The sequence below is a fragment of the Toxotes jaculatrix genome, chromosome 20 (genome assembly GCF_017976425.1).
Source record: "Toxotes jaculatrix isolate fToxJac2 chromosome 20, fToxJac2.pri, whole genome shotgun sequence".
Lineage (NCBI taxonomy): Eukaryota > Metazoa > Chordata > Actinopteri > Toxotidae > Toxotes > Toxotes jaculatrix.
Genome location: NC_054413.1, coordinates 658,547 through 672,277, shown reverse-complemented (window position 1 = coordinate 672,277; position 13,731 = coordinate 658,547). Strand labels below are relative to the sequence as shown.

At 51.2% G+C, this 13,731-nt stretch overlaps 1 protein-coding gene across 1 annotated transcript in view; it reads right to left on the bottom strand.

Moving 5' to 3' along the window:
* Positions 1-13,731, bottom strand: part of dnah5l (dynein, axonemal, heavy chain 5 like) — a 32,014-nt gene that overhangs the window by 1,482 nt on the left and 16,801 nt on the right. Inside the window, exons 52-92 of the mRNA XM_041066296.1 lie at positions 13,414-13,631; positions 13,065-13,199; positions 12,099-12,275; positions 11,837-11,926; positions 11,513-11,647; positions 11,192-11,293; positions 10,841-11,008; positions 10,515-10,721; positions 10,324-10,416; positions 9,896-10,132; positions 9,591-9,656; positions 9,135-9,275; positions 8,753-8,884; positions 8,553-8,663; positions 8,214-8,368; positions 7,670-7,791; positions 7,261-7,490; positions 6,928-7,086; positions 6,695-6,851; positions 6,405-6,550; positions 6,168-6,302; positions 5,936-6,037; positions 5,688-5,801; positions 5,407-5,574; positions 5,104-5,208; positions 4,868-4,981; positions 4,602-4,778; positions 4,309-4,503; positions 4,041-4,196; positions 3,666-3,848; positions 3,278-3,448; positions 2,841-3,092; positions 2,594-2,720; positions 2,385-2,506; positions 2,157-2,306; positions 1,917-2,081; positions 1,449-1,666; positions 1,272-1,327; positions 970-1,091; positions 601-751; positions 124-323 (exon numbers count right to left, since the gene is read on the bottom strand). Coding sequence (XP_040922230.1) covers positions 124-323; positions 601-751; positions 970-1,091; positions 1,272-1,327; positions 1,449-1,666; positions 1,917-2,081; positions 2,157-2,306; positions 2,385-2,506; positions 2,594-2,720; positions 2,841-3,092; positions 3,278-3,448; positions 3,666-3,848; positions 4,041-4,196; positions 4,309-4,503; positions 4,602-4,778; positions 4,868-4,981; positions 5,104-5,208; positions 5,407-5,574; positions 5,688-5,801; positions 5,936-6,037; positions 6,168-6,302; positions 6,405-6,550; positions 6,695-6,851; positions 6,928-7,086; positions 7,261-7,490; positions 7,670-7,791; positions 8,214-8,368; positions 8,553-8,663; positions 8,753-8,884; positions 9,135-9,275; positions 9,591-9,656; positions 9,896-10,132; positions 10,324-10,416; positions 10,515-10,721; positions 10,841-11,008; positions 11,192-11,293; positions 11,513-11,647; positions 11,837-11,926; positions 12,099-12,275; positions 13,065-13,199; positions 13,414-13,631 — 6,164 coding nt within the window. The remainder of the gene's footprint in view (positions 1-123; positions 324-600; positions 752-969; positions 1,092-1,271; positions 1,328-1,448; positions 1,667-1,916; positions 2,082-2,156; positions 2,307-2,384; positions 2,507-2,593; positions 2,721-2,840; positions 3,093-3,277; positions 3,449-3,665; positions 3,849-4,040; positions 4,197-4,308; positions 4,504-4,601; positions 4,779-4,867; positions 4,982-5,103; positions 5,209-5,406; positions 5,575-5,687; positions 5,802-5,935; positions 6,038-6,167; positions 6,303-6,404; positions 6,551-6,694; positions 6,852-6,927; positions 7,087-7,260; positions 7,491-7,669; positions 7,792-8,213; positions 8,369-8,552; positions 8,664-8,752; positions 8,885-9,134; positions 9,276-9,590; positions 9,657-9,895; positions 10,133-10,323; positions 10,417-10,514; positions 10,722-10,840; positions 11,009-11,191; positions 11,294-11,512; positions 11,648-11,836; positions 11,927-12,098; positions 12,276-13,064; positions 13,200-13,413; positions 13,632-13,731) is intronic.

The following is a 13,731-nucleotide window of genomic DNA, read 5'->3' as shown; positions in this document are numbered from 1 at the left end:
TGGAGACAAGAAAAGGTTTAACGATGAAGCCGCTGGTCGCCCACGGTGATGTGCCAATAAAACAGGAACACCAGTGTGCGCTTGTTTCTCAGACATCAAGCCCTCGTGTTTCTGAGCTGTGACCTCAGGTGAGTCGACCAGCGGCAGGGCCTCGATGTGCTGCAGGACGTCCTGGACCGTCTTGGGCTTGGCGGGGATGCTGTAGCCCTTATAGAAGCAGAACTTGTCGCTGAAGGTGTTCTCACTGAACCAGACGTGAGTGAAGGTGTTTAGGAGACGTTTGTCCAGGTCGTCGGTCACTCGACCGCCATACTGGACCTCACCTGGGTGTGGACATGAAGAAACACAGTCACGTGGAAGCTTTTTTAAAAAAATCTTTGAGTGCAGTGTGTTTGTGTCCATCCCAGATTTTTTGGGTGTAACAGAGAGATGTCTTTAAATGCTCTGAACAGTCATGATGGTGATTTGTCTTCAGAATGTCTGACAGCTAACTTTATCTTTTCCTGCAGTTTCTTATTTTGTTGTGTGTTATGTTATATTCCAGGAGAGAAATGATTCGGGAGCTTTCTGACTGCTGGAGAAGACTTAAGGAGGTCTGACCCAGCATGTAGCGGAGGCAGCTCCAGTTCACTCCTCTCTTTGAGTCCAGGTCGTCCAGGTGGTTCTGGACAAACTGCATGCTGGAGGTGAAATCTGCCTGGTTGAACTCGTATGGGATGTTCCAGCCAAGAGGGCCGAACTTACGCCGCTCCTAACGGGACGAAAAGGAGGAGAGAAGAAGACGGACGACAGAGTGAGAAGGTATGTTTTTCAAATCACAGTCAGTCACTTCATAGACTCCGTTCAGGCTGCGGCTCATTTCAGTCCACCTCACTGAAAATCATCGTACATGGACGTGGTGATTCAGCGTCTGATTTAAAAACTGAACGAGCAGAGGGACCAGTCACAGGAAACAGGATGTGAGCTCACCTGAACAGTGGTGTGCAGGAAGGCGACAGCGAACAGCAGAGGTTTCCACTGAGGCAGATTACTGATCTCTAACTGATCCTGAGTCACACCACTGAATGTCCTCTTCAGTCCAGCTTTCATACCTGATGAAGGGACAGGACGAATGAATGGCAACATGAAAACAAACAGATGAAAGTAAGAGATAAAAGAAGGAAAAGGAAGCTGATTTTCAGATGAGGATGAAGATAAAGGTGAAGAATGAATCACAGAACCAGAGAAATGAGGAGACGCCCAGACTCCCTGACCAGTTTTCTTTTTTTTACCAAGAGGAGGCTCATTGGTGAACTTGATGGACGACTGAAGGAAGGTGATGGGGAATCTGCACACACACACACACACACACACACACATAGTTAAATTAGCTGAACACCTTCATCTTTTCCAGCTGAACAAACAGACTCACTGACCTTCCCTCCGGCGCCATCCTCCGGACGCCTTACCTGGGGTGCACGTCGGTCGTCAGCCACACCCGGAAACCCTTGTGCGCGCTGTCTGACGTTGCCGCGGTGACCGTCTCCAGAAGCTCATCCAGGAAGTCCAGTCCCAGGTGGCAGTTCTGGAGGAGGAGCCAGCCACCGTCCATCATGCTGTTGGCCAATAGCCTGCGAGCGTGAACCTCCTGGCCCTGCCCCATTGAGATGGGACGGCACGGCGCCCCCTGCAGGCAGAGGACAGGACCCTGCTGTTCAGCCGTGCGTCCGTCTGTTCTCATGCTTACATCCATTTTCAATCTACTCATCCATCACGCCATCTTTCCAAGTTTTGGAAAACAATCTGTTGTTTATGCACCAAAGCTCTTCAACATTATGTTAAAACTTTTTTTAAAATCTTCCTTCCTTTTCCTTCCTTTTCCTCATCAGTTCATCATCTGTTCTATGGTCCTTCATTCATTCATTCTATCCTCTCACCTTGGTCTTGGCCAGTCTCTCTATGTTCTCAGTCGGGTCAGAACCCATCGACAGAAGACACACCATCGGCGTCCTGTTGTCACTCTCTACCAACATCGCGTCCAGGTCCAGAACCAAACCTTCAGCGTATTGTTGACCCAGAGACTCTGAGATGTAGCGCCGCGCCTGTCAGAATTAACATTAACTTACACACAGGAACACAACACACACACAGATCTGTTGCTGCTTTAGCGGTCAGACCTGAGCGATGGTTCGGTCGGGACACCAGCTCCGGATGAGCAGAAGCTTCCGGAAAGTATCAAGTGTTTCCTCGTACCCATCGGGCAGGGTGGCGTCCTCTGGTGCTGGATGGTCAAACCAGGTCCTCCAGGCGCGTTCGTTCTGGCTCACCTTGACACACAGAAACATATGTTCTGTAGGTGTTTCAGCTCTAAATCTGAGGTGATATCTGCGTGTCTGGATTCTAACCTGGGTCAGGATCTGGGTGAACGGTGGTAGTCCAGACAGCTGCACCAGATTGAGCCAAGTCTGATCCAAGATCCAGCGCCGCGGTTTGGATTCTACAGAGTTCAGATCCAGAGAGGCGCCGCCTGCACACGCAAAGCGTTACTGTCACATTCCTTTAAACAAACAAGCAAAAGATGGAGAGAGGAGGAAGAGGAGGAAGAGCGTGGGACCTTTGACGAAGGTGAGCACCTCAGGGTGCGAGATGTTTCGGGCCTGCAGGTCGATCTTCAGAGCCAGCAGCAGAGTGAACAGCAGCTTGTGCTCCTCATACAGACCTCTGGCTGTGTAACAGTACACCTGAGGAGAGACAAACAGGTGCTCAGTCACTCACACCTGCAGTATGTGTCCAAACAATATTTAAATGATAGTCTCATAGACTGGACTGGACACACAGCTACAGTTGCCGGTGAAGGGCACCTGGTAGGTGAGGAAGCTGATGATGTTGCTGATGCGTTTGGATGTGAGCTGGGACTTGGCAGAGTTCTGCATGGACGAGTCAAAGATCCCCAGGAACTGCCTCAGCGACGTCTGATACATGACGTTCACCAGCGACATCTCCACGATCAGGAAGTAGAGGATGCTCCCTCTGGTGGCCACCGGGCGGTACTCCTCCCTGGCCTGGTTGATCTTCACCTCCGTCTCCGCTGCCACCGACAATTTCTCACTCACCTGCGAAGCGACAGCACACGATCGCGTGGTTTAAATAGCTTATTAGGCTCATTGTTGCTAATGTCCTTCAATCAGGGAGATTATGTTTTATTTTGTGAACTGGTCAAAGAGTTCGGAGGCATTGGACACCTCCTGGCTCACGGACATTAAGTTAACAAAATCTGTGAGTCCACAGGAAGCAGTACCTCCTGAGCGGTGGTCTTGGTGACCCTCAGCACCTCGATCAAAGACTGGTCCTCCACCAGGGAGCCCTGTGTGCTGGTCAGCCTGAACAGCAGACTGTCCTCCAGCTCCTGCATCTTCCTCTTGTTAGACGTCACCTCCTCCAGGAGCTTCACTCGCTCCGCCTCCAGCTCCTGGTCAGACCCACAGGGTGGACGATGTCAGATTCAGTGGTCACTGAAACGATGCTTTTATTGAACAGCACCAATGAATCTGAGCCTAAAAGTTCAATGTTAATGTTTTCAGAGTTTATAAAATCCTTCTTAATGGTTAAATGAAGCTGCTCTACCTAACTACCTGTTTAATTACTGCTTAACTTGCTAACTAGCTGATCATCTGCCGAGTGTGGACCTGTTTCTCCAGGAGTATGACTCGTCCCAGCAGCTGGTCCTCCAGGCCTCGCTGGGTGACGGTGAAGTCGACCACGGCCGTCCTGGCGCTGACCTCGGGGCTGTACGCCGGGTTGGCCAGCTTGGTGGTGATGTAGAGCGTAAAGCCCTTCATCACATCCACCTCCTTATCGCCTACCTTCACCTGCGGGACGAGGACGAGGACGAGATCATTACAGCGACTCCATGACTCTCATGTTGTGACTCTGTCGTGTTGTTGGATCTTTTTGTTTCGTGTGTATAAAAAGCAGGTTAGTGCACAACAGAGTTATTTCAGTGAATGAAAAACTAAAGCATGAATTGTTTTCAGTGTCCAGTGCTGTCACAGCTGTCTCACTTTGTAAGTGGATCCGGACTTGATGTAGTTTTTGTCCAGTATGTTGTCCAGGACGGGGTCCAGTTCCTCCCCTACATCCTCCAGCAGCAGGGGGCGCCCCAGAGACAGACTGTCCTCCAGGTGGGAACGGAAATATTTGTGGTTCAGAGACGTCACCTGAGACACAGAAGAGGACATCCAGGAATCAGGAAACCGCTCTGATTAATTCTGGTTGTACTTTTCACCAGCAGGGGGCGATGTTTATGATTCCCTCCTCATCCCTCTTCACCTGCAGCTGGTGGTCTCTCTCTCTGTTCTGGATCCAGGTCTTGCCCTGGCCCTGCGGGTCTATCAGCAGCGGATAGCGCGAAGCCTTCGTCACCACGATGCCGTTCTGGATGGACAGGTCGTCGCTGGGTAAACCCTGCAGGTTCCACTCGCTCACTGTGGCGTTGTCCACCAGCAGACCGATGACGTTTAGGTCCTGCAGGAGACAGAACGGTTTGTGTCAACAGCTCTGAGCAGGTATTTGAAAAGACAGGGACTGAATCCTCAGAGACCGTCTGATCTGTAAAGTCTTACGGGACTGAAGGGGATGAGCTTCTCCTCCATCTCTTTCTTCCACAGCTCCAGCAGCAGGCTGCGGTACTCCTGGTTAAAGGGACCGGCATAGGACAGGAAGCCTGTGGACAGTAAGACGTCCCCAACCAGGTGTTTGATCTGCGTCTGGAACCCAGCACTGCTGTCGGTCCAACGAACCTGAAACACAAGACCAGGAGAGAGATGGAGGGATGAAAGGTGAGATAGATTACTGATGAACGGATGACAGACGGAGGGATAAAGCTGACCTTCTCTCCTCCCAGCCCGTCGATCAGAGCCGTGGCGTTGGCCATCTTGCGGCGGCAGGCCTGAGCGTCGTCCTGCAGGTCCTGCTTCTCCTTCATGGCACCGTCATAAAGCGCCTGAAGTTCAGGTCAGATCACTTATTCATTCATTTAAATAAAACACGTAAACACAGTTAACAGGAAAAAAAACGCAAGAAGAAGAAAAATCACCAGCTACTGTGTGTGTGTGTGACTTTTACCTGCACGGCGTCCAGCTCCTGCTGCTTAGCATCCAGCTGTTCCTGAGCTTTAGCCAGTTCAGCCTGAGCGACCAGCAGACGAGCCTCCTGCAGGGCCAGGTTAGCCTGCGCACACACACACACACACACACACACACACACACACACACACACACACGCACACACACACACACACACACACACACACACACACACACACACACACACACACACACACACACACATCATGAACTCTTTGCTTTGCTCTTGTTTGACCTGTTGAACATCAGGTTGTTGTCCTCGAAGCGTCTCCTCTGTGTGCACCTTCAGAGGCAGGACCTCCTTGTTGATGGCGAAGAAGTCAGCCATGGCCTGAGTCCAGGAGCAGAGTCCAGCCACATTACCGCAGATCCTCTTGGCCGACTCCATGTTGTAGTCGTCCATCTGCAGGTAAGGAGCGAGCAGCTCCACCACCTCCTCTGTGATGGTGTCCTGCAGCACAAACAGGACAGGGGGGCAGATACTGTTACCTCCTCAGGTGGATCGCTCCGCAGGAATCCAGACTGGCACAGCCGTTCAGTGGCAGCTCAGCTGGTTGATACAACCTTGCTGAAGTTGAGCAGCATGCTGAGGAAGGCCGAGTTCTGCATCAGCTTCATGGCCTCGGCCCACGAAGGTCGTGGACAAGGTCGTTCAGGATCAGCAGCCACCGGGTCAATCTGAGCCAAACAAATGAAGGAAAAGAGAGATGATAAAGGAACGATGGGAGGAGGACAAAGTCTCACACCAACGTCTCACTTCTGAAAGTTTTCCTGAGGATGTGAATGTTTCAAAGCAAACACGACTGAGTGACCTTCCTCTGGAACAGCAGCAGCACGGCGTCCATGATCCTCATGATGAGATGAGGAGGCTTCTGGAGCTTCCTCACTGTGGCTATGTCTGCTGGTTTAATGGTCTGCAGAGACAGAGAAGAAACCAGAGGAACCCGGGATCGTCCCCCATCATCGGGCACGAGGCTGTGTGTGTCTGTGTGTGTGTGTGTGTGTCTGTGTGTGTCTGTGTGTGTGTGTGTGTCACAGAGGGACCTGCAGTGCAGCCTCAGCAGCCTCCAGTGCAGGTTTTGCAGCCTCCAGTTTGGACTCTGCAGCTGTTTTATCAGCTTCAATCTCATCGACGATGAGCTGAGCTTTATCCTTCACCTTCTGCACCTGCTGCTTCACCTGCAGACAGACAGGTGATTAAAACTGCGTATTTCTTTGGCCAATAGGGGGCAGAGTCTCAACAAGCTGACAGACAAACAGCCCAGCATATTATCTACAGACCTTTTCAGCTGCCTGAGCTTTGGCCGTGACCTCCTGCAGGACTTCATCTGCCCTGTGGGAGGCGACAGCGAGCTCCTGCTCCTTCACCACCAGCTCCTCAGAGAGCTGAGACACCGACTGCTCCGCTTCCATCAGCTTGCACAGACCTGCAAACAGCAGCAGCAGAAACAGACGACAAACAGCTTTTATACTGAAAGCTGCTCGCAGCGACTGGCCAGGTGTGCACAGGTGAGAAAGCCGCCGCAAACACTCTGCCACGCTTGTTTGTTCCCAGCATTCCCCGGCCTCACCTGTCTTCATGCGCTCAGCCAGCGTGCCGACGTGAGCGATCTTCTCGGCGTAGATGATCTTGTAGCTGTCGATGAAGGACAGGTAGGATTTGGGCGTCACGAACGTCTGACGGCGGAAACGCTCAAAATACTCGGCACATTTCTCCGCCACCAGGTCCTGGAGGGAGAGAGGTCATGTGATCAATCTGCTTCACGTGCTAATAATACACACCTGATCACAACGTGTGCGCTACCTGGAAGGTTCCCATGGTAACCACCACACTTTGCTTTACATCCTCTGAGCAGCGGAGGTCCTGGTACTGAGACAGGAAGTGATGCGATACAGCGACCAGGGCGTCCCGAGGCCAGCGCTGGAACCAGTCCACAGTGCAGCCCGATATCAGGCCTGGGAACTGTTCAGAGGTCAAAGGTCAGGTTCACTGATGAGGCTGAAGGTCAAAGGTCACAGACAAAGCTAACAGAACATCATGTCATCTGGTCCTGTGACTTTATCTCACCACATGCTGTCTCATCTCATTTCTCATCAGATCACATGTCATGACATGTTGTAAATGACAGAGCGTCACCTTTAAAGCACGAGTCCGAAACTTTTCCCCAACGGGCGAGAAGCAGAGGACGACGTGGAGGTTGCTCCGCACTCGGGACAGGAAGAAGTCGTAGAGGTTTTCTGAGGTCGGAGGTCGACGAGGCTGCTGTCGCTTCATGACAGGAATCAGATCCTGAGTGATGTCATCCAGCTCATCACGAGCAAACAGGTTGGAAACTTCGCCGCTCGCCAGGACGTTGTTCATGTATTCTGAAAGGAGAGAAGTGTTCCTGAGACGGTCACACAGATGTAGTCCAGGTACAGTGGGGAACAAATGTTAATTCACTGATTCCTTGATGAGTGTGTGTCAAGATGCTGCTGGAGTGTGTTCTTCTTTGGCATTAAAATAATCGACCTACAAATGTTATTTATTCTAAATAAACAGGTACCGAGGAAGGCTTCGTCTTTAATGTCGTTGTCGGTGAAGAGGAACGTGACTCCTTTTCCCTGCTGACCGGCGATCCGATACAGAGCCTTCAGATCCTCCAGCAGGTTACTGCAGCTGTACGTCCTGCAGGACGCACACACACACACACACACACACACACACACACACACACACACACACACACAGACACCACCCAGAGAGGATGTTTGTAAGGACGACCAGCAGCTTTTCATTCTTTATGATCATTTAAACATTTGAACTTTTCCTCATTGTTCCTTGCAGATCAGTCACATCTGTCTGGTCGTGACTGCAGCGTCTCTGGTTCGAGTCCAGTGGGACCCTGGTTGCATGTTGCCAGTCTGAGACGCACTGCTTCACTGCGCAGTCGGGCAGAACGCGCTGTGTCCTGGAGGACACCTGTACGTCACTAAAGCAACTGGAAGTTCTTTAGTTTCAGTTCATACAGTGAGTGTTGCTCAGCTGTCGCTGCTGCAGGTTTAGATGTGCATTTCCTGTCAGTCACAGGTGTGTGTTGTGTGTCAGACCTGGTCAGTGTGATCTGGAAGGTTTGGTATCCTGCGATGAACGACGCCAGCCTCGTCAGACTCTGCTTTCCTGACCCACCGACCCCGACCAGCAGGGCGTTCCCCTGCGGCGTCCGCAGGATCCGCGAGATCCGCATCAGGTGGGTCATCGCATCCTGCCATTGGAAATATGGAGAGGATTATAAAACCAGAGAAATGTTTCCGTTACTCCAGGTGAGTGTTCACTGGTGACGTGAACGTCACTGCGTCTCTGGGTCTTTTGACCACAGTTGTGTTTTCAGGAGCGGTTTGGCGACTCCACCTCCAGCGTGGCATCAGTCTGACAGGAATCATCTTTACCTTGAAGAAGACCAGGTCCATGGCTCCGCCTCTCACCGCCTCATTGTACTGCAGCTGGAAAACAGACAGCCGCTCCGCCAGAGCGTCCAGTGACGGGATTGGCTCATACACCTGTCAATCATATCAAGTTTTACACTGATGAAACATCTGAAGAGCGTCAATAATTATTAAACGGGATGTGTCCGTCTGGTTCTGGAGACCTTTGGAGCTTCCAGCTCGGTGTCTTCTGGTTCGTCCCCCGTTGCCTCCGGAGCTTCACGCAGGAAGTCCACAAAGCAGCTGTCCCACTGAGCATGCTCGGTCAGAGCTCTCCCATGATCCTCCACTGTGATCTGAGTGAGTGAGGAGGGGGAGTGGTTAGTGAAAGCGTGATGATGATTGGAGCTGATGGGAAACGAGCTGTGCTGTGTTCGATCTGGAAACTGACAGGACTGTAAGTCGCCCGTGTGTTTGAAATGATGGACATTAGAATTAAATGAAAATAATTCTACTGCAATAGAATATTTAAAGGAACAGAACACATAAATAATATTTTGAATTATTTATAATTCATGAACTTCAGCAGCGTAAAACCACACACACCTTCTCCACGATGCAGCTGAAGGTTTGTCTGTCACTGCTGTCGATGAAGCGGTCGGCGATCACTCTGCTGCACTCGTGATGGAAGAGAGCCGAGAGCAGCTCGGAGCTCTGACACACGTCAGACTTCACTGTCAGGATCCCCTGAAACACAACGCAACGACAAACAGCACGTCTGTGAACGCCACAGTTCACCAGACTTTATTCTCTCAGTCTGATGAGAAAGAAAACAAATCATCGGTTCCATTCAGAGAGCAGGAGAAACACAGGACAGAATCTGAAGGAGAAATAAAAATACTATGCTGTAAAAACATGACACTGACTGTAACGTAACGACAGATAAGTGTGATGGAGTGAGAAGAAGGACATCTGGATAAAAAAGAAAAAATGGGGAGAATATGTTTGGTTTGTTTCAGGGTCAAAAAGCGAAAAGAAAAAAAATGGTGCTGTGTTTTCTACCTGCCAGATTCTGCTGAGGTCCCTGAGGTTGAAAATATAGTGGAACTTGGCAGGAGACGGTAACATCTGCCGAAACACAGAGGAGGGAAGGTTAGTTCAAATCTGCTCAACGCCTGGTGGACAAATTATTTAGGGATGTACTGTGGTATTTAATCATCAACAGGAGATAAAATTTTATAAGTTCCTACTATGTCACATATTCTTACAATGAACTGAACTTGTATTTTACTTTGTTCCTAAACATAATAAATACTCTGACAAACAGGAAACAGCGAAAGGGAAGTGGGCATCTGTGAATATTTTACCTTCGCCTTCACGGCCTGCCACACCCTTCTGGTGGTGGGAACGAGGGCGGCGGCGAGGTCGCAGACCCCGGCGGGGAAGCCTCTCTCTGGGCAGAAGTATCCCTGAGCCACGGTGCCAAAGATCTTATCGATGGAGGAGTTGGAGGGCAGGGTGCAGTTAAAGATGGAGAACTGCCTCTTCAGGCGCTGAGGGATGTCGTTCCGACCGCCGCCTGGGTGGATCATGGCTGCCACCAGCTGTTAAAGGTCATTACAAGAACAGGATTTGTTCTACGTGCCACAGCTCGGTACACTGGTGGTAATACAACAACAGTTACTTGATCCAGTGTAGGTTTCTTGCAGTGACGGTGCAGTGATCTGCTGTGAAATCTCCCAGCTTAGACCTGCAGGGCTGGAACGAGCCCTCGCCTCAGCGTTGACTTCGTTACCTGGATGTCGACCACGGTGATGAACTCTCCTGGACGATCCAAACTGTAAAAGCCTCCCTGCTCCATCAGCTGACGTACAATCTCATTGGTTATCTGAAGATGGCAGGGGGGTATGTGACTGGTTTGGTGGAGGTAACTGACAGAAAACTGAAAACACTTGATGCTGACCAATCAGAGAGTCTGAATCTGACCTGGTCTCCCCATTCGTTGATAACAGGCATGTTGATGTCGTCTATGAAGACGGTCATCTTGCGTCCGGCTGGCGGTCCGTAGGTGGCACCCATTCGTTTATCGATGTAGCTCTCGATGGTTCTCTGGAACATGCTGGGCAGAGTGGCCGATGAGAAGTTGACTGCCTTACTGAGGTGGAGCTCTGGGTCCAGCTTACTGGTGTAGCCCTGCAGGGGGAGCCACAGGTTTCAGGTTTGTTAGGTTATTATGTTCATTCATATTATGTTTGAAAGCATGTCGCTTCATCAGTTACTTCTCAGTTACTGTTACTTCTCTCCCGTCTCACTTTAACCATGACAGTCTTGGCGGTTCCCTGCTCTCCGATCAGCAGTACAGCCTTCCTCTGCTTCATGATGGTCTGCATCAAGAAGTCCGTCCTCACATTGTCCACATTGGGAACCAGGATGGACGAGTAGTCGGGAACGTGGTCTTTGGGGTAGACGTAGTCTGGGACCTGGATCGTGACAGTGATAAATCCAGAAGATACATGAGGTGAGTTTGTTTTTCAGTTTTTACAGTTTTTAACTCTGAGATCTGAGATCGGAGGAATTCAGGTCAAAGAGTCCTGGACCTCACTTTGGAGAAAATAAGTTCTTAAATGTATATACGCTGAGGGGACAGGTTTGTGTCCACAGACCTTGTTGGACCAGTGCTCCCACTGTCCCTGCTCATTGACAGTGAACTCGAAGATGGTCTCATCGTCCTGAGTCTGTGGCAGGTCCAGAGACGAGCTGTGACCCTTCAAACAGAAAAACATGTAAACAAGACCATGTTAGGTTTGGGTTCTGGAGGGTGGCGCCGGAGGAAAGGTCTGAAATCCACCGTCGGTAGATGATGAATGTCCACGGCAAATTTTATGGAAATGTGGCCGTAGTTGTGAACAGATCTCAGCGTCAGCGTGGCCGAACTAAACCAGGAGCGTCACCCACGGAAAGTCAGAGGGAAAGGATTCAAACACCTTTAGGAAGGCCTCCATCTTGGCTCTGTCGTCCAGCTCCAGCAGCGCTCCGAGAGACCACATGACCGCGAACACAAACAGTCGACCCACGTCTCCATGGCAACCCTGTTTCTCCTCTGCTGCTGGGAGCAAACCCTGAGCACACCAATATGAAAAATACTCAGTTTTAGAAAATCCCTGTTGACATCGACACGTAGCCACGTTACACAGGAACATGAAGCCAGCAGCAGGGACTCAGGTTTAACAACAGGAAGTTCACCCTCCCAAACATAGAAATCTGTGTTCCTCAGCAGGAGGTCACAGCGACTGCAAAGTATTTACTACCTGCAGCAGGTCGATCGTCTGTCTGATGTACATACACTCCAGCACCTGCATCTTAGGAGACACAGCAGTGAAGAGAAAGTCCAACAGGTCCTGAAGGTGCAACAGAAAAAACACGTCACAGTTAGAAAATATTAAAGCAAAAACGAATAAGAAGATCAAATATGAAACACTGGTTATTGGGATTATCTCTGCAGAAAGTTTCAAAGCTGATGATCATAGAAATGAACAGACACTGCTGGATGGTGGAGGATTATCTCTTCACCTGGTAGCAGCAGTCGAAGCAGAGTTTCAGGCTGTCGGCCTGCTGTCCTGGTAGTTTCTGTAACCAGGCCTGCAGGATGGGGGCTGGGGCGAGCACCGACGAGCTCATGAACACCATCCCATTCCTGGACACTGTGGCCGGGGACGCGTTGTCAATGTTGTGGGGCTCAAAGACAATCTGGAGGCAGAATACAAAGTCAGAAAGGCAGACAGGCAGGCAGGGTGACAGGCAGACAGACAGGCAGACAGGCAGACAGGCAGACAGAGAGACAGGCAGACAGACAGGCAGGCAGACAGGCAGGCAGGCAGACAGACAGGCAGGCAGACAGACAGGCAGGGTGACAGAGAGACAGGCAGACAGACAGGCAGGGTGACAGGCAGGGTGACAGGCAGGGTGACAGACAGACAGACAGACAGACAGGCAGACAGAGAGACAGGAAGACAGGCAGGCAGAGAGACAGAGAGACAGGCAGACAGACAGGCAGGGTGACAGGCAGACAGACAGGCAGGGTGACAGGCAGGGTGACAGACAGACAGACAGACAGACAGGCAGACAGAGAGACAGGCAGACAGAGAGACAGGCAGACAGACAGGCAGACAGACAGGCAGGGTGACAGGCAGGGTGACAGACAGACAGACAGACAGACAGGCAGACAGAGAGACAGGCAGACAGAGAGACAGGCAGACAGACAGGCAGACAGACAGGCAGGCAGGCAGGCAGGGTGACAGGCAGGGTGACAGGCAGACAGACAGGCAGACAGAGAGACAGGCAGACAGACAGGCAGGCAGGCAGGCAGGGTGACAGGCAGGGTGGCAGGCAGACAGACAGGCAGGCAGGCAGGCAGACAGACAGGCAGGCAGGCAGGCAGACAGACAGGCAGACAGACAGGCAGGCAGGCAGGGTGACAGGCAGGGTGGCAGGCAGACAGACAGGCAGACAGACAGGCAGGCAGGCAGGGTGACAGACCTTGCAGCAGGGAGCCATGGGGATTCGATCTCCATTTGCCAGTGTCAAAGTTTTGTTGTCGTCCAGAACTGAATTCAGATTCTCAATCCAGATGGCATCCACCGGACCATCCAGCACAATCCAGATGTATTCCCCCTGACACACACACACACACACAGACACACACACACACAGACACACACACACACGTGTCATGTTGTAATATGATGTCTCCTGTTCCTATTTGCTGGTTCACCTGTATTTATCCTTAACCTGTTGAAATGTGCAGGTTATTAAACAAAGACTGTGAATGTGTGGAATCATTTGTAAAGGCACTGCAGCACTCTGTGCACTCCAGGTGTCCATCAACCTTCTTGGCCTTGAGAGTCTTCCTCCACAGGGTGGAGAAGACACCGTCGGTCCAGTCGTTGGTGGTGACGTCCAGCGTGCCGAACATCTGCGAGGCCGTGATCGCTTTGGGGTTCATCCTCATCTCACGGTGGGGAGAGCCGCACTCTGACATGGCCTTCATCAGTGTGTGGATGCAGGTCGTCTTCCCGGCGCCGCTGGGTCCCAACGTCATCATACCTACGGCAGCACAGAACAGGTACTCGTGTCTGTACTGAGGACGCTGCTGTGCAGTCCCCAGCCTCACCTGAGGCTGATTCCAGAAAATTCTGCCTAGTTA